This window comes from Carcharodon carcharias, chromosome 20 (assembly GCF_017639515.1).
Source record: "Carcharodon carcharias isolate sCarCar2 chromosome 20, sCarCar2.pri, whole genome shotgun sequence".
In the NCBI taxonomy this organism is placed as follows: Eukaryota; Metazoa; Chordata; class Chondrichthyes; order Lamniformes; family Lamnidae; genus Carcharodon; species Carcharodon carcharias.
This window is the reverse complement of record NC_054486.1, coordinates 60,836,384-60,856,591: the sequence shown is the minus strand read 5'-3', so window position 1 is coordinate 60,856,591 and position 20,208 is coordinate 60,836,384. Positions and strand designations below refer to the sequence as shown.

Genomic DNA, 20,208 nt, shown 5'->3' with positions numbered 1-20,208 from the left:
TTCCCAATAGTTAATTGGAAGAAATTTCTGGTCATCCAGTACTGGATGTCAGACAAGCAGTCCAAAAATTTAACAACATTGGAGGTGTTGAGAAAGGTGGTGCTGAGGTAGAGTTGGGGTCATTAGTGTACATGTGAAAACTAACGGTGTGCTTTCAGATGATGTTGCAGAGGGGCAGCATGTAGGCGAGAAATAGGAGGGGGCCAAGGATAAATCCTTTGGGGACACCAGGGATAACTGCATAGGAGTAGGAGGAGAAACCATTGCAAATGATGCTCTGGATTGATTAGATAAGAATGAAACTAGCTGAGAGCAGTCCTACCCAGCTGGATAACAGTGGGGAAGATGCTGGAGCAGGGTTGTGTGGTCAACCATATCTGCAGACAGATCGAGAAGGACGAGAAGAGAAAGTTTACCTTTGTCATTTGTGACTTTGATAAAGTTGTTTTGGTACAGTGCCAGGGACAGAAACCTGTTTGGAAGGATTCAAACTTGTAGCTCTGGGAAAGATGGGAGTGAACTTGGAAGGCGACAATATGTTCAAGGATTTTGGAGAGGAAAGGAACGTTGAAGATGGGACTGTAGTTTGCAATGATTGCAGGGTCAAGGGTTGGATTTTTGAGAAGACCACTCGTAAGTTGTCCTGTTTAAGGCAATGCACAAGAATGGTCACTAAAAATTTAACAGTACTACACACTGAGATGAACTGGCCATATACAATAAAACATTACAGGGAGCGCTGGTCAGTCTCATCAAGAGTTGGTCAGTTATCAAGACTTAATAAGTATTGCCTGGTTTATTTCATCTTTAAAATACCAGTCAAATTATCACCTCATGCACTCAGATCATAACCTCTGTCCTTTTTTTTAGTATGGTAGCTGTTGGTGGCAATTCTGCCTTCCCATTTGTACCTCCTCTGGACAGCTTTTGTTTCTTTAGCTGTCCCATTGCTACCTCTCATTGCCTTTCACTATCATCCCTTTTGTCATTTAATATCTCCTGCCTTCGCTCCATTTGCCCTGCCTGACCTAAAAACATACATCTCTAAGCACTCCAGTTCTAACCAAAGGTCACCATCCTGAAATGTCAGGCTTCTCTCTCCACAGATCATTGCCAGACTTGCCGAGATTTCCAGTGCTTCCTGTTCTTTTCAGAATTCTAGCATCCACACTTGACTCAATTTATGTCAGTGATTTAATTTCAGAGCTGAAGTCTCAATGCCATCTCAAAACTGTTAATCTGTACCCAATCTAAAAGTTAGGGTACCAATAATCAAGGGTATCTGAGGTAAAAATGATGAGAATGTCAGGAAATACCAAAAACCATGATCAATTTCTTAATCATTTGCTTCATTTAAGTAATCCACTTACCCTCCAGAGCCATAAGACCGTTTTTGATGATTTTTGGAATCGTAATAACGTTGTAACACCATACTACTCCTATTTTTCAAGTACCCAGTCTCAATTTCTATATAATTTTCCAGGTATGAAATGAAAATGCCTTTGATCATCTTAGCCAGAAATGTCTGTTTATCAGTGCCAAGGTCGAATTCTGCTAACTTGCTTGCTAAATTTGTGGTCCTGTAGGGCAGAAACAACACAAAAAAAAATTATATTTATTACCTGCTCTCAAACCCCTACCAATGGCATTCAACGAAATGTTAGATAGCATTTTTATATATATTAAACCAAGCTGATTTGACTTTCATGTTTCCCTTCCATTTGTGACATATTTTACCTCAGCTTGACATGTTCTCCAGAGAGCTCAGTTGAGATTTAAATGCATAATTTTTGAATACTGCCATGATTGTATTCCATAATTGAAGGCACAGTATATTAGTGTAGTGCATTGACATGCTGTGCCACTACGCTTCTCTGGGGTAATCTATTAAAAATAAGTCTTGCAAGAGTCTGGTGTTTGGGTTTTGTTCTCCAATGATACATATATCATATACCAAGGAAAGCAGAAGGAAATTCAGGCAAAATGTGCAAGTACAAAAGCAGTTTACTGGCTTTCAAGTTATGAAACAGCAGCTTTAAGTGCAGCCATCAACCTGAATGAAAGGGATTAGTACTCAAATTTCTTAACTGCAGTACAAGTGCTGATGTTGAAATAATTCCCAAACAAGTAGCAGAGGTCATTGCTACAAGACATCCACAGGCAAGGAAGGCTGTTTACCTTAGGTCAGCCATCCAGAAAGACCTACATGTCCCTCACTGCAACATCCAATTATTTCTTAAATAAGTATAAGATTTTTAATTTCTCCATTCTATCTGGAAGTCCATTCTACATAATGGTCACTATGTATGAAGAAAATCTTTGACATCAATTTTCTTCTCACTATTTTGAACCACTGTCCTTTTTCTTCCATGCTTGCAATTTAATTTGAATTAACTTTTCAGCTGTAGTATTGCTGAAAAAAGAGACACATTGTTAAAACTTTTCAGCTTGCACTCATCAGGACAGACAAGAACGTCAAATTTCAAAGGAGCCAACAATTTATGCTCCATGAGAAAAGGCTGCCGATTGGTTAGCAAGTTGACTCTGACTGGTTGAGGCTTTGCCATGGAGAATGCACCAGGGAACCACTGTCCTCCACCCTTTTGTTTAACTCAACAAAGGCACAATGCCTGAACATGTTCCTTATGCCTGCAAAGAGCAAGTCCGTGTATGAAAATATTTAGCTTCTATCAATTGTAAGTGAGCTGATAAGTGAACTGCAAGCCTGACTGATAATCTTAAATTGGTTGTTGGTGTAATTCTTAGCACACTCAAGATTGTTCAGCAAGTGCTGTCCATTCGAGGAATCACATCTTACATTTGACATTATTTTTTGAGTTTTGCAAGCTGGTTGCGTATGGTCAGTACCCTGCCTATTGAGAACCGCCAAAGGGATGTGCCGTTTGATACAATCCACTCATCATTGGGATGAATAGCCTACATACCTGGCATAGCACCAGTTGTGAAATTCCTTCTACATTATGCAGAACATCCTTTTGGCTTGGCAGCAACATCTTGTTAGTGGAAAATACTACTTAACTTGCTACTGCATAGTAGCAGTGTGAAATGGCTAGCTTCATCAGTTGCTTCATGTTTGAGATACCTTACCCTTCCATGGTAATACAAGCTAGACTGGACCCTTTTCAGATCCAAAAATGGAACATTGGGCTCTTTCATGACTATGTAGGATGCACAGCAAACAATGATCTAATCGGGGTGGCCATAAACCTGGAGGATAGCTTTGATGCGCCCTATTTCAGCATCAAACTTGCACAGTGAGCAAATGCTCAGCATTTAGTTCTTCTGTCGGTGGTTCAGTTGGCAGCATTCTTAAGTTCTTCATGTTCTACTCTAGAACTTGAGCACAAAAAAAAATGAAGGCTGCCTGAATACTGATAGAGTGCTGCACTTTGAGGTACTGCCCATTTTGGATGAAACGTTAAACCGACGCACTGTTGGCCCTCTCTGGTGGATGTCGAAGATCCCATGGCATTATTTCAAAGAAGAGCAGGGGAGTTCTCCCTGGTGTCCTAGACAATCAACATCACCAAAAAAGATTATCAGGTAATTATCACATTGCTATTTGTGAGAGCTTGCTTTGCCCATATTGCCTGTGTTCCCTACATTACAGCAATGACTACATTTTAAAACTACTTCAATGGCTGCAGTTATGAAAGGCTCTACATTCATTCTGAAATTGAGTTACTTCCACAATGTAGCCGAGACAACCCTACAAATACAATGGAATACTGTATCATAGAAAATAACAAGATGAGATAAAAAGTATCACTTCATTTAAGGAAAATGTCACTGATCTCAATACAGTATAGCAATCAAACTACTGGCAAAATTGCATTTTAAGCCAAAATGAGGCTTAAATTTTTTGAAAGTTGTTATTCTATTATCCCAAAACAAAGATCAATGTCCATATGAATTCTAATATGCATCATGTTAAGCAATATCTTAATTTGTTGAAGTCAATGGCTGACACTTAAAAACATCTATTTTTGCTGAGCCAGAAATGTTATTTTAAGCACAATACTTGAAACATAAGTATGAGTTTCTTATACTTAAAAAGCTGGTAACATCTTACCTTGTATACAGATCATACAGGTTCTTTAAGTATTGCTCTGCATCAGATCTTTTACATTCTTCTAATCGATCTCGGATGAAACTCTAAACAGATATGCAAAGCACAATCGTTTCCAACTCAACAGAACTTTTGAATTTATAAGCTACTACCAGTGACAACAAACTGACTGCAGCACACAACTCAATCACATCACCAGTATAAGTGCACAGCAAATAATCACCTTTGCAGTGAAAAATTTAACTGCAATTACAAACAGTGGCAAAATGCTTAATATTTTAATTTACATTTGAGAAACAAATTAATTAAATGCCTTACTAAGCAATAGTACTGATGCACCAGGGACAAGTCAGGATAACTAAAGGCTGGCAGTGTGTCACAGAAGTGAATTGGTTTGAACGTCAACAAGATTCCTCAACCAAATTTCTAAATTGCTAAATGTTTACTACTCTTACAATTTAGAGCATTTTTTTTGGAAATACAGGACAAACATACTTATGTTGCAGACACTAAGCATAGCAAGTCAAGACAATGCCATGATATAGGAGCCAGTCTTCGGTCCATGATACAAACTACATTCCGTTGCATCTGACTACATCCTTCTCCCTGACCTTGAGGCTGAAACAGACATTTCGCAACCTTGGCATCCTATTTGACTCTGAGATGAGCTTCTGACCCCACATCTGTGACATCCACTTCTGTAACATTGTTAGTCTGTCTAACTCCCCTCAACTTATCAGCTGCTGAAATCTTCATTCATGCCTTTGTTACCTTTAGACATGACTATTCCCACACACTCCTGGCCAGCTTCCCACCTTCTACCCTTTGTAAACTTCAGATCATCCGAAATTCTGTTACCTGTCCCCTAACTCACTCTGCTGCCCATACCCGAACTCAATCAAAGTCCTGTCCACCCATTATATTTATGCATGTGGACCTACATTGGTTCCCAGTTCGTAATGTCTCAATTTGAACTTTTCTCTATTGTTTTCAAATTCCTCCATGGCCTCGTTGCTCTCCATCTCCGTATGTTCCTTCTGCACTATAGCCCTCCAAGATCTCTTTTACTATCTAATTTTGACCTCTTGCGTTTCCCTGATTTTCTTCATTCCACAATCACCAGCTGCTTTGGCCCCAAGTTCTGGATACCTCTCCCTAAATTTCTTTCTTCTCCTTTAAGGCACTCCTCGAATCCTATCTCTTTAGCCAAGTTGTTGGTTACTTGTCATAATACCTCATTTCTCTGTCAATTTTTTTTTAAATTCACTCCTGTGGAGCACATTGGGATGTTACTACATGAAAGGCATTATATAAACACAAGCCAGTGTTGCAGTATAAAATTTAAGTTGACATAGAAGGTGACTATTTGGAGAGACAAAGATAGGACTGAGGTTCCTTCAGTCAGCAACAAAAATTAAATATTGAATATTTTATCCAAATTAAGCGATGCAATAAACAACTTGCATTTATATAGCATCTTTAGCATAGTAAAACATTCCAATGCACTTCACAGTTGCGTTATTAAACAAAATTTGACACCAAGCCACTTACAGAGATATTAGGACTAGTGACCAAGTGTTTGGTCAAAGGAATAGCTTATAAGGAGTGTCAAAAAAGAGTTGGGGGAGGGGAGGGGGGAGTGCAGAGACCCGAGACAGTTGTAGAGCTGGAAGAGCTTACAGAGATGAGGTGAAATTAGGCTAGAGGGATTTGAGAACAATTATGAGAATTGAAATGGTGGCGCTGGGAGCCAGTATAGGTTGGCAAGCGCAGGTTTGGTGGGTGAACAGGACTTGACTCGAGTTAGAACATGGGCAGAAGGGTTTGGATGACCTCAAGTTTATGCAGGGTGGGAAGTGGGAGATTAGCCAGGAGAACATTTGAGAATCAAAAGCCAAGAGGTAGCAAAACAATGGATGAAGGTTTCCAGTAACAAATGAGCTGAGACAGGGAAGGGGCTGCAGGATGTTATGGGGCTGGAAGTAGGTGTTCTTGATGATGGCACGGATGTGAGGTCAGAAGCTTATCTTTTATAATAAGTATGTTTTCTATCAGGTTGTTGCAGTCAACGGGCCTGAAAAGAATTCTTCTCCTTGGTACAACATCTAAGGCAAAGGCAGGTTCATACATATCAAAAAAAATAAATAACTGGTACGGCTGTTGAGTGTAATGCAGTTGAAGTGGTGTATGTGGATTTTGAAAAGGCATTTTGATAAAGTGTCACACAACAGGCTTGTCAGTAAGATTACAGTTCATGGAAGAGGGACAGTAGCAGCATGGATACAGTGACTGGAAACAGTCGTGGTGAACTGTTTTTCAGACTGGAGAAAGGTGGAATTCCCCAGGGATCAATTTTAGGACTCCTACTTTCTTGATGTATATCAATGAACTAGATTTCAGAGTTGAGGGTACAATTTCAAAACCTACAGATGACAAAACTTGGAAGAACTGTGAACTGTGAGGAGGATAGTGATAAACTTAAAGAATGGAATGGGCAAAGGGTAGCTGAGATTATTGCAGAGAAGTTGTAAAGTGATTCATTTTGATAGGAAGAATGAGGAGAGGCAATGTAAGATGAAGGGTACAATTCTAAAGGGATGCAGGGGTAGAGGGGCCAAGAGTATATGTGCACAAATCTATGAAGGTGGTAGGGTAGGCTGAAAAAGTGGTTAATAAAGCATACAGGATCCTGGGCTTTATAATTAGGGGCACAGGGTACAAAAGCAAGGAAGTTACGATAAACCTACAAGAAACACTAGTTCAGCCTCAAAGTGAGTACTGTGCCCGCTTCTGGGCACCACGCTATAGAAAGAAAATGAAGGCATTAGAGAGGGTGCAGAAAAGATAGACAGGAACAGTTCCAGGGATGAAGAATTTTATTAAGTGTGTAGATTGGAGAATCTGGGGCTGTTCTCCTTGAAGAAGAGACGATTAGGACGAGATTTGATAGAGGTATTCAGAATACTGATGGGTCTGGACAGAGTAGATAGAGAAAAACTGGTCCCATTGGTGGAAGGATAGAAAAGTAGGGGAGACCGATTTAAGGTGAATGGCAAAAAAAGCAATGGCGATATGAGTAAAATCTTTTTTTTTGCAACAAGTGGTTAGGATCTGAAATACACAGCCTGAGTGTGTGGTGAAGGTATATTTAACCAAAGCTTTCAGAAGAAAATTGGGTAATTATTTGGAGAGGAAACAACTGCAGGGCTATGGAGTAAAAGTGGGGGAGTGGGACTTGCTGAGTTGCTCTTGCAGAGAGCTGACACAGGCACCATGGGTCGAATAGCCTCTATCTTTGCTATAATCATTCTTTGCATCAGTTGGGGTATGAGTAGATGGTCGCCCAGCTAGGGTTTTCAATTTAAAATGGTAATGTGTAATAGTAGAACTCTACCTGAAGTTTAATCTCAAAAATGTTTTGTATAAGTTTGGCCATCACATTCTCTGGGCTGCTGAAGACTTCACGAACTTCTCTATTTACTCGTTGGCATAACGTAGCTGTATCTTCAAATAAGTCATTCCTGAAATATGAACCCTACACAGAAAAAAATTTAAATATTACAAATCATGAAATCCAATAGATTAAGATATTACAGTAATATAGTCCAGTTCAAAATACATTTTGCAAATAAAAAAATTTTGAACATTTAACAGAAAGAAATGAAACAACCACACAAAAAGATGGATTATGACAGATTACCTCCTGGCACTGTTTTATATATACATCCACACAGTGAGAATATCCCTAAAAGAGAGAAAATAGATACCATATTTCAAAAGGTATAAATGAAAAATATAGATTAAACTGGAAAGCAAATATTCTATAAAAAATATAATTCTTAGTTTCTTGATTGCAATGGGTTCCTATGAAGAATGGTGAATGTCCCTTCATTACCCATTTAAAGAAATCAATTGCAAGTAAAACATCCATATTTTATTTGCAGGGTCAACTGAGTTATACATCACATGCACATGCACACACGCGCGAAGCTGACATAGATAAAGAAGCATAAAACAGAAAATGGTGGCAACACTCAGATCAGGCAATAAATGCATTTTTCTCTCTCTCCAAAGATGCTGCTTGAGTTGTTGAGTATTTCTAGCATTTTATTTTAATATTTTAGATTTCCAGCATCCACAGTATTTTGCCTTTTATAAATACGAGTAGATGTTTAAGTTGATAGATATGAGAAGCTGACAAGAATGAGATAGGTGTGTGAGACTGAAGCAGATAGGAGATAGAAGAGATTGAAATTAACATGAATGAGACTGAAGTAGAAATGAAAGTGCAAAAGATATAAGATTTAGCAAGTGAAGTAGATGGAACTAAGTAGGCAAGAATTGGAAATCAGTCAGAGGTAAGCAAATAGAATTGAAAGACAAGAGATTAAAATAAGTGAGGAGTATGAAATAGTTGATATTAAATCTGATGAGATAGATACAAACAAATAGATATAAAATCAACACTGAAAGAGATAGCACAGACTGAAACACATTAATAGAAGGTAATCAAAGGGTGAGAGAGACCCTGGAACAAAAAACATAACTTCAGAAGTGAAACATAACAGGAAGAAATTTTAAATTCTTTACCAAGATGACAGTAGCCAAGGATTGTGTCAGAAACAGCAGGACAAGTACTAGATTGTAAACATTCTGAATGATTACTTCCTCCAAGTATTCACAAAGGAAGTGAAAATATGCTCTTCCTAAATAGAGGTAGCCTTTGCAAAATGAATGATGCGATAGACAAGATAAAAAGTCTAAAAAAAATCTCCAGGGGAGATGGTATTTATCACGGCATGGCAAGAAACTAGGAAGGTGATATAGGAGGTATTGATAATCAACATGAGTGAATCACTGAATACTGGCAAGGTTCCAGTACACTGGAAACAGACCTCCATTCTCACCTACAAAAGCTGACAAAACAGGTACCAGCAACTACAAACCCTTTAGCTTTGTTTCACTTTCTGTAAAATAATAGAAAATCAGGAGCACACTCAAGAACTATCTGTACTATAATAAATGAACAGCATTCAACCTTGGCTCAGAAGGGGCGATCCAGCCTGATTAACTTCTTTGACCTCAGAGACATCCAACAGAGACTGTGAAAATCCCTCAAACCTGTGGGGATTCAGGGAAATTTGGGGAATGTAGAAGAAGAATGTAGATTCAGGGCTTGAAAGTGAAGGGAGCTTGCAAATGAGGTGACATGAGACATCTCCAGTGTTGGAGGGCTGAATTGAGAAAAAATCAGATATACTTCAGTTTTCAGTCTTGAAAGAAAGTGTCTCAGAGATGATCTCAGAGGTATAAAGACCAGCTGATGTATACTAAAAGTAAATATGGAAATTATTTCAAGAAAGATGTGTAAATAGTATAGTGGTAAAGGATTAACCTAAATTTACCTATGGTTTATCAGGAAGAGTGTTCAATGCGTGGGCTTAAATCCCAGACACCACGTGAAAGAGGAAGTAAAACTAACCACAGCTATGAGACACTAAAATGTTTTCTCTGATTGCTTTTTCATTCAAATGTTTTGCCTTTCTAACTGAAATGATCTAGGTATGGAAAAAAATCAAAATATTATAAAACATCAAATTATCTTGATTAACTTTACCAACTAAATTGTCTTGTGTGTCTTTTAATGCCTTCATTAAAGTTTTAACTTGGTCTCAACTCTTCCTAAATGTCTAGGCTTAACTTGATATTTTTGCCCGTGACATTCCAAACTGTACTAAAGAGCAAACTAATACAACTTGAGTGATCACAATTGATGAGACTCTAAACAATGAAAAGGGGGGGTGGGGGAAAGAGTAAGAAGAAAGAGAGAGTTGTCATGGATGTGCATAATATGTGATGACCTGAACTGTATCAATTGCAGACTCAAGTGTTATTACAGGTTTCAATTAAGATATTCCAACAGCTACAAAATAGCCTTGAGTTAGCCAAATAAAATGGAGCTTTTGGACTTAGTTCAATTCCAATATATTGTGCAAATTTCTTTAATAATTTCAATTTTCTGTTTCCACGGATTAACTCATAGGACCCAGCTTTAGTAGTACATACAGTTAGACAATCAGTTAACTTAAAATTAATACCTTAAAATGGAGTAAAACCGATGCAACCTCATGCATCCTGGAAATTTCACTTCTCTTCTGTGCATTTGTAAATTCCTGAATCAGCTGGCATTCCAAGTCATGATATTTACCTAGAAAGGTCATAAATCCTCGTTTACTTTGTTTGGTACTTGGGGTCTAAAAATCATTTTTTTTTAAATCATTGAGTAATAAACTCCCAGGTTTTAGATAGGAAAATTTTATATATTTTTAAGATAGCAATATTATTGTACTTATCAAAATGCAAAACTTCCAATCACAATACAGCACAAAGATTTGTAAACTAATCTGTTTTATGACTATTGGACATAATTCAACTTCTCATCAACCTACTGTAGTATTTTACTACAAAAAGTTAACTTCTAGTCTCTACAAAGTTTCAAGGCACACAGGGAGAACATCCAAACTGCATTTTTAAATATGCCAATTTGGGAGAGTTTCCTTACAAGTGACAGAACATAAATATAGTTACAAGAACTCACTTGCAATTTTTGACTTCACTTCTGCAAACCTAGGAGGAATTAAAAAAGAGCCATTAACTTGAGAAATACCCCATAAGAGATCATCTACTTCTATCCTTTAACGTTTATTGGATATTCAATAAAGTGACAACTTTCAACAAACGTCTGATGAACCCTTGAGATATTTTTAGGCAATCATAAATTTAAATTAAAAAGTACAAGACTCAGAAACGATAAATTAACTTTTGGATCCATAACAGATCTCCTTATCCTGAATCAACACTTTTGAAACAAAGACTCATGATCTTACTGGTTAAGCATTTCAGTCTCAATATATCATTGCACTGAACCTTGAAAACCATTTACATGAAACAGGTAAGAGAAAACTTAACTGCTGCATATGGTTACTTTGTTAACATGGCTTATGTTTTTAAATCCTATTTTAATAAGTAATTACTTGTGAATTTCATTCAAATATCTACCAATTAAGCGTTATATAATGAAATACTATTTTGAATGGTTTGTTCACCTGTCAAAGGGCAGTTCTTGAGCAATGAGGTGCAGCTTCTGAATTATATCAGCTGCCTCCTTAATCTGAAGAAAAAAATGTAACATTCAACTATGAAGTAAAATATACTTTTTTTCATCCTTAGCTTCAAAAAAATCAAGAGTTCCAATAGGTAGCACAAATATAAAACTGGCTCGCTAAATTTAAGGATCCATTAGTTTGTACCTCAAAAAGGACATGGTTAGTGAAGAAAACAATCTATGATTATTTTCTCCAACGCGTAATTCAGAGGTTCAAAATAAAACCAAAAGCTTGAAACAGAGCTAAAAACAATCTGCACACAAATAATGAAGGATATTAATGCTTTTCCATTGCAACCTCACTAGGTCCAATTGTCCATTAGAGGGGTTCACAAGCTGAGCATCATAAAAATGTACACTGTTTATAAAAGGTTGAAGGCTAATGGCATTGAGTCAACCATCAGTACTTAATTATTCTTAATTCTTGTGCAGAAACAAATACAACAGTATTTCAGTTTATTTTATGACTTCAAGTACTGTTTTTTCTGTTTGTGAATTAGGAGTCATGTACAACACTGAGTAGCCTTCATGTCATCAACATCACCATTCCTTCACTGACGCTAGATCAAAGTCCTGGAACTCCCTCCCAAATGGCACTGTAGGTATACCTACACCACATGGGGCTGCAACAGTCCAAGGCAGTCGTTCACTACCACCTTCTCAAGGACTATGAGGGATGTGCAATAAATACTGGCCTAGCAGGCAATGCCCACATCTCATGAATTAATAAAAATAAAAAAATCAATATAATGTGCCACATCTTCATGATGCTCAACTTCCTTCTAACTATAAGCTTTGAGTAAATGGAAACAATGAACATTCCAGGGAAGGATTAAGTATAAACAATCCCAATAGTGATGTTCATTGAAAAAGAAATTACAACGGTAATTACATTATAGCAGTGTCTACACTTCAAAAGTACTTCATTGGCTGCAAAGCACACTATTGGGACATCATGAAAGGTGCTACAGAAATGCAAGCTTTTCATTCTATAACACAAAGTGCAGCAAAACTCATAATAGCACTGTGTTGGGGTAAGATTTACTTCCAGATGAAATTGCTTAAATTTGTGATAATAATGCAACCTCATTAAGTCTTAATTGCTCTACTTCCACTATGAAATGATGCTAATTAGACTTTAGGATGCTAAGATCAGTGAAAATTGTATCACCTTAAGCTAGCTCATATTACTACTAAAGGATACTGGAATTATATTAAAATACCAATCAATGTCCCATGATATTACACTTATTGTGTTAAGACCAAGTCCAGTATTCAGGTCATGCAGGTTAGAAAGTGGATAGTTAACTTGACCAGCATGAAGTAGGAGTGTGATGGGGAAAGGGGGAGACAGGAGGAGGAGGGTGGGAGGTTGGGGCAGAAGATAGACACGGTCACACAGAGGGAACAACATAAGATAGTGGTGACAGTGGGACACTAGGCTAGGGCTCTTTTCTTCAGTGGTGAGGGGAATGTGAAGATAAGGAAAAATAATGGTGTGGGAAGAAAGGTTTAGAAGGGAGAAATAGGGTTAGGTGGTATTGGATTAGAACCTATTCCTTTGTCAATGTGAGGAGAATGGTGCATCTGACATCTCTGCTCACATCAGTGATGATGGTGGTGGCAATAGTCAGGGAGAGGGAGTAGCATGATGTCCACTCAAGTATGCATACAATATTTGGTGGGAGGTAATGGGAAGGAAAGTGGGTGCAGTTTCTCAGTTGTGGGATGGAGCTTCTTCATTGAAAGGGGGTGAACAATCACTATGTTTTGTGGGTGGAGGTGATTGAGCATTCTGAGATCTCTGCAGTGAGGACGGTTGAACTCCAGCTCAGTTTGGGGGTAGGGGAATTTTTTCTATGATGGGTATAGGCAGGACTGGTTGAGATACAATCTACGCTCACTGAGGGATGCAGTGTTTCAGCAGCAGCAGTGGAGCAATCATCTCTTTTCAGGGAAGGGAATGCAGATCCATAACTGTTTGGTGGGTGGAGATGGTGGGGCAGAGCTTTCTCATTTAAAGAAAACAAAAGTGAATAACTGCACCATGTGAGTTGGAGGTGAAGGGGGGGGTTGCAAGGAATTCTGTGGCAGGTACGGGGTGAATCTCAAACAGCTCGCTTTATTTATTCAGTTAGACTAGTTCATGCTGTTGAACCATGGATGGGTAGGTACAATTCTACATTTGGTTGCCCCAGATTTTTTAACGTTATGTTCTTCTTTGCTATGGGTGGTCAGTGATACCCCAAGCAAAGTTATTAATCTTCAAACTGTTATTTCTATTTTATCTATTGCCAAGTGATTCCTTCTCCACCAACCTTCCTTAATGAATGAGAGAATGCTTCTTGTGGTTTCATTTGGTTATTTCTTTTGATACAACAGCAGTTGTTTTGCTTTGACTTTCATGACTCTATGAAAATTGATCGAGAGGCATGTGGGTGGATGAGAAGTGCTGCAAACTTTGGGAAATGCGGTACTAAACTTCATTGAGCGTGTTAGCAAGGGGATGGATCAAGCGGTAGACACGTTAGGTGCTTCTCTACTATTGTCATTTAGCCACATAATGTATATACATATACACAAACACAGTATGATTTTATTGGCTAGTAGTTGTGAATTGAAGAGGGTTAAAATAAAGTACCATAAAATTTGACTATTGCTGAAGTACATTATAAATTTAGCCTTCCAAAATTTTTAACTTTCCTTAATGCCAATTTATTCCTCATTTATGCTGCGGATACATTTTAATAAAATTCTTCAGCCACACAACCAAATTCAATTAAAAATAACAAATGTTGGGTGAGGGGGTGGTTGAATCTCACTTCTTTATCCATGTGAGTATGATTAAGCCAAGAGCCAAAATTCTTAGCTTCATTAGCAAAATTGGAAAATAAAATGAAAAAAATACCAACAAATGCTTTATCAGCACTCTGCAGGTTACCATTTTTAATTTACATTTCTGAACAATGAAACTGTTAGACTCTTTGAAAAGTTTAAACTCTCGGTGGTTTGAAGTCTGACCGTGCTAAGTCATGGTAGCAGCTTGTAATTAGAGAAGCACTGCTTACTGCTTTGAACCATTTTTATCCTGCTGACAGCACTTACCTTTTCTGGATTTGTAAAAACGTCAGACTTCAGCTCTCCATCCAGAAACTCATTAAAGTATTTCATCAGTTTCTGTGCCTCTACAGCCCGTTGCCTTGGTGTATTTACTCCCTCCAGTTGGTCTCCAAGGTGACAAACCTTCGTTGCTACGTAGCTGATATGTTCATCCAGCTCCTGGAAATGCTGGAAAGCAATCTATAAGCATAGAAGTGAAGCATCAAAATTAATGATACTACTGCAAACATATATTATCCAAATATCGCACTTTAATAGAAGAAACACTAATTATTGATATTTCAGGTTCAATGGTCATGAAGAATGAAATGACCTTTAGAAAAAAGCATAAACAAGAACTCAGTTTTTCTCTTTAAAAATATAAGATCAATCCTACTATCCTTTGACCAAGTCATATTGGGCTGCAGATTTCACCACAGCTTCAGTTAATGCTCTATTAGTTGATAGTTCCATGTTTCAAAGAATGACATCAGTCCTCATCCTAATTTTAACTATATCACCTACTCCAAAAATGTTGCTCAGGAAGTTGATTTCAAATTGGTCATCTTTGCCTACAAATCCAAACATAGCCAAATGCTACTTATTCCTATTGCTGCAACCTTCACCATACACTCTTCCAATTCTGGTCTCTGTGTGTTGCAAACCATCCCACCATTGGCATAGCCTTCAGCTGTTGCACCTCTCAAATTTGGAATTCTATGTGTCATCTTGGTTCAATTGGTCTGAGTTACAAGACCATGAATCTTTGTTCTGCTCTGCTTCAGTACATAACCTCGACTAGTGTTTCCAAGCAGGGAATACTGCATTGTTATTAGTATATTCATATGAGAGGTTTGATCAAGATCCCATTTACCTGGTCAGGGTGGCAACCAAGATTCTGTCCCACACTCAGAGCAGTGAGTTCCCCTTTAACCTGACTCACTACCACCAAAAACAGATTAATGAATCATCTATTTAATTTTCTGTCCATGAAACATTGTGCGCAAAATTGGCTGGTGCACTCTTTCACACAATAATAGTGACTACACTTTAATACAATTCATTGAATGTCAAGCATTAAGGAACATCTTGAAGACATAGTAAATGCAAGTTTCCTTACTTTGCACCATCTCTCTTTACTGATAAAAGTCTCAAAACCTTACTGTTCAACCAGCCTGTCACCTTCTTATGAACATACAAATTAGAAGCAAGAGGAGTAGGCCACTCGGCCCCTCGAGCCTGCTCCGCCATGGCTGATCTGATTGCAACATTAACTCCACATTCCCACCTGCCCCTAATAGCGTTTCACCCCTTTGCTTAATAAGAATCTATCTAGCACATCCCTTAAAAATTTTCAAAGACTCTGCTTCCACCGCCTTTTGAGGAAGAGATTCCAAAGACTCACCACCCTCAGAAAAAAATTCTCCTCCTCCCTGCTCTAAATGGGCGAGTCCTTATTTTTAAAGTTGTGACCCCAGTTCTAGATTCTCCCACATCCACCCTGTCAAGACCCTTCGGGATCTTATATGTTTCTAGTCGCCTCTTACTCTTCTAAACTCCAGAGGATAGAAGCCTAGCCAGCCCAACCTTGCCTCATGGCAAACTGCCCATTCCAGGTATTAGTCTAGTAAACCTTCTACGAAATGCTTCCAACGCATTTACATCCTTCCTTAAATAAGGAGACCAATACTGTACAAAATACTCCAGATGCGGTCTCCCCAGTGACCTGTATAACTAAAGCATAATCTCTCTACTTTTGCATTCAATTCCCCTTGCAATAAACAATAACATTCTATTAGCTTTCCTAATTACTTGCTGTACCTGCATACTAACCTTTTGTGATTTGTGCGCTAGGACACTGTCATGAAGCTATTAATGTACATAACATTATTGGAAATTTTTTTTTATAAATAGTGGTTTAATCTGTGGGTGTGTCTTAATTGGATTAAAGATGGCTAGTCTAAGGTGCTTTGATGTATACTAGTTCTGAGATGTAAGAGAGGTAGAGTGCATTTGCATTTTGTTGAATAAAGCATTCAAGAAGGGGAGTGAATTCTGGTGCCTAGCTAGCAGAGACCAAGCAATATGTTTATATTACTAATAAAATTGGTACTATGAAAGGGGTTGTATTGTTAGAAGAGGTGGTGTTCTAAGTGGTTGGTGATTCAATGAGAATTTAATGAGCTGTGTTGGGTATAACAGAGCAGTTTTGTGTGTGCAGTGCAGAGACAATGTAAGATCTAAGCAGCTGTAAGCCTTCAACTGTCTCCACAGGAACCAAAGTGAAAGGAACCTCATTTTGAATTTGTAAGATGAAAATGCTTTGCCTGGTGTCTGCTTAAAGTCTATAGGTTGCTGTTGCCTTAGTGGAGGTTAGTTTGGGAATTTGTTTAAAAGTTATAAAAGTTGTAATTTGTAGCCATGTGAATATATTTAACTTGTGTAAATTAATAAATGTCTCGTGTATTTTGATGTAAAACCTCACGAGAACTAATGGTCTAATTCCTGAATTCAGAGCTGCATCTCAAACACACAAAAATATAAATATAGATTATGACAGTTGTTTAAATTTTCCCTCTGAGATTTTTAAATAACTCAGTTTTACCAACTGCTGGGTCATAACAGATACCCAAGTCCCTCTGAATCTGTATTCTGCAATCTATCATTTAGATAATATGCTTGTTAAAAAAATTCTTCCTGCCAAAATGGACAATTTCACATTTTTCCACATTATACTCCATTTGCCAGATCTTTGCCCGCTCACTTAACCTATCTGTATCCTGAAAAAGAGACATGTCGGAGCTTTCCATCTTGTACTCATCAGGACACTTCACAAGAGTACGAATATAAGGGGAAAATATACTGTATGTGAAGAGAGTGCTGATGGGTTGGCAAGTGGACTCTGATTGGTAGAGGTGTTGCCATGGAAAATGCACCAGTAATGGTTACTGCCAGTTAACTGCCAAGCACCGTTTGAAATTTAAACCAGGAAGCTTTATCCTGATTGGTCAAGCATTGCCCTGAGGAATGAGTCAGCAAATGGCCGTCACTTGCTTTGTTTAGCTGAAACATGGCGCAGTGTGTGTACATGTTCTTTCTGTCTGCAAAGAACAGGATCCTGTGTATTAATCTACGTAGCTTCCAATACACGTAAAGGCGCCACACTGCGAGTCCCACTGACAATCTTAGATTGGTTGTCAGCGTTAATTCTTAGCACACTGAGGATTATTTAGCAAATGTTGTTCAATCACAGAATTACATCTAGTGTTGGACAGTGTTTTGAATTTTGCAAGCATGGGCTGGTTGAGTACAGTCTGTACCCTGCCTGTTGCAAACAGCAGCTGGGACATGATGTTTGATACAATCTGCCAGTCTTTGGGATGTACAGTTTCAACATGTCTCTTCTTTCAGCAATACTCAAGTTCTGTAATACCAAACGACTATCTATATCCTTTTGTAGCCTCTGTATGTCCTCTTCACAGCTTACCTTCCTACCTATCTTGGTATCATCAAAGTTAGCAACCATACCTTCTGTCCCTTCACCCAACTCATTTATATAAATTGTGCCACATCTTGCAAACCAGAAAATGACCCATTTACAATTGTTAGCTAGCCAATCTTCCATCCATGCCAATATGTTATCCCCCACACCATGAGCTTTAATTTTCCACAATAACCTTTGATGTGGAACCTTATCAAGTGCCTTCTTAAAATCTAAGTACAGCACATCTGCCGGTTTCCCTTTACCTACAGCACATGTTACTTCCTCAAAGAATCTAACAAATTGGTTACAAATGATTTCCCGTTCACAAAACCATGTTGACTCTGCCTGATTACCTTGAATTTATCCAAGTGCCCTGCTATAACACTTTTAATAATGCCTTCCAACATTTTCCCCATGACAGATGTTGAGTTAAATGGCCTATAGTTTCCTGCTTTCTGTCTTCCTCCCTTCTTGAATAAAGAAGTTACATTTGCTATTTTCCAATCTAATGGAGTCTTACCTGAATCTAGTGAATTTTGGAAAATTAAAACCAACACATCAATTATCTCACTAGCTACTTCTTTTAAGTCCCTGAGATGAAATCCCATCAGGACCCAGGGACTTGTCAACCTACAGTTCCAACAATTTGCCAAGTGCCACTTCCCTGATGATTGTAATTTTTCGTTCCACCTCTCTTCCAATTCTTGATTTACAGCTATTTCTGGGATGTTACTTGTATCCTCTATAGCGAAGACCAATGCTAAATACAGGAAAACATGAAGGATGCAGAGTGTCTAATCCCAACATATCGCTCCCAGGACAGTCTGCATCCTTCATGTTTTCCTGCTCTGTTCACCTTCCGGACTCCTGGTAGTTGGAGCTTCCTCTGGGCTGCCAGATTCTGATCCTTCATTTATAGCTTCCTTATACTTAGACATCTCGGATATTCACATATTGATGACGCCTGAAAGATCTTTAATTTCCCTCATAATATCTCCCAATCTCTTATTAGAGTTAATTATCTCCTGCTTTTCATTTAGCATCACACAAGTATACGTGTATGTGATTTCTCCTTCCCCTTAAAATGTTGTTCATCTATAAGGTGTTCCAATTCTGACAAAGGCCCGTACCTAAAACTTATTTTCTTTTCACCCATACTGACTGACTAAATTTTTCCAGCATTTTATTTTTAAGATTTTTTCCCCATATTTGAATATAAAATGAAGATCATCTGTAATTAAAGTTTCAGCAGTACAATCCAAAAACAATACTGCAGACTTCAAGGACTTCAACACATTCACATTTTCAGTCACAATTGCATTCATTTCATTTCCATAGGCAATCCAGGAATTAAGAGTTGGTATGGAATAAACTAAGTTGAAATATAACCTAACAGAGTTTTGCAGTCAGCTGTGAAGCAACAGCACTCACTGCTGACCTTTAATAGAGATGCTCATAAATATGGGGTGAAATCTGCGACAAGGATTTCATCTTTCCCAGCATTAATTTGAATCTGGCACCAAATCAAGGGGAGCTCCAGACATCCAGCAGTGATGTCATCAAACAGAGCAGGCAGTAATCACATTGAGGTATTCTCAGACAACAAACCAGGAAGTAAAATGCACCTTCAATTATGTACATTTTACAGAGAGTGAAATGAACAACTGGGGCATATATATTAGAATTTGCAACATTAAGCTTTTAAAAATATGAAAATATACAATCATCAGAATGGAGAAAGTTAGCATCACACACTGCTAGCATTAATATTGTTTTCCAGGGCCAGAAAGTCTCTTCAGCAGAAGTTATTACTTGGTACAGTGTTAAACTCTTCAGGGGTTTTTAACACGATATTATGGTGTCAAAGTGGAAGTTGTCAGGTGAATGATTTCTAACTGATTGCAGTCTTCAAGGACTTCAACAACACACCCTCTCAAAAAGTATAGAATTACTGACAGCAAATTGTGTGGAATTCCACATTTGACTGCACTTGTCGACTCAGAGTTGCTGTGGTTACAGAGGAGCAATGATGGTGAACGCTGGCACTTTCGTTAGTACAACTGGAAAATCCATTATTTTAATGCTACATGAAGTTGAAAAAACATTTGCCTAGCATCATCTGAACAAAAACAAAACTTATCTTGAAAAAGTGAGGTTCCACTTTTCAAGATTTTCAAGCATGCAAGATCAGATGGCCTTCAAATGACCAAGCTGTGCCTAAACCATCTTAAGATATCAAAGAACTTTCTTCCCCTGATAAGTAATGTGGTTTGAAATGCACTGGGCAAAATAGATAATTGTTGAACATTTCTCTGGCTCAACCACAGCTCAGTAGGAACCTACATTGTCATTAACTCTTCAATAAATATT

General features: G+C 38.0%; 1 protein-coding gene across 1 annotated transcript in view; it reads right to left on the bottom strand.

Moving 5' to 3' along the window:
- exoc5 (exocyst complex component 5) overlaps positions 1 to 20,208 on the bottom strand; it is an 84,070-nt gene that overhangs the window by 27,256 nt on the left and 36,606 nt on the right. Inside the window, exons 4-11 of the mRNA XM_041214880.1 lie at positions 14,361 to 14,555; positions 11,197 to 11,261; positions 10,689 to 10,717; positions 10,189 to 10,298; positions 7,791 to 7,835; positions 7,485 to 7,625; positions 4,094 to 4,176; positions 1,371 to 1,580 (exon numbers count right to left, since the gene is read on the bottom strand). Of these exons, the coding sequence (XP_041070814.1) occupies positions 1,371 to 1,580; positions 4,094 to 4,176; positions 7,485 to 7,625; positions 7,791 to 7,835; positions 10,189 to 10,298; positions 10,689 to 10,717; positions 11,197 to 11,261; positions 14,361 to 14,555 (878 nt within the window). The remainder of the gene's footprint in view (positions 1 to 1,370; positions 1,581 to 4,093; positions 4,177 to 7,484; positions 7,626 to 7,790; positions 7,836 to 10,188; positions 10,299 to 10,688; positions 10,718 to 11,196; positions 11,262 to 14,360; positions 14,556 to 20,208) is intronic.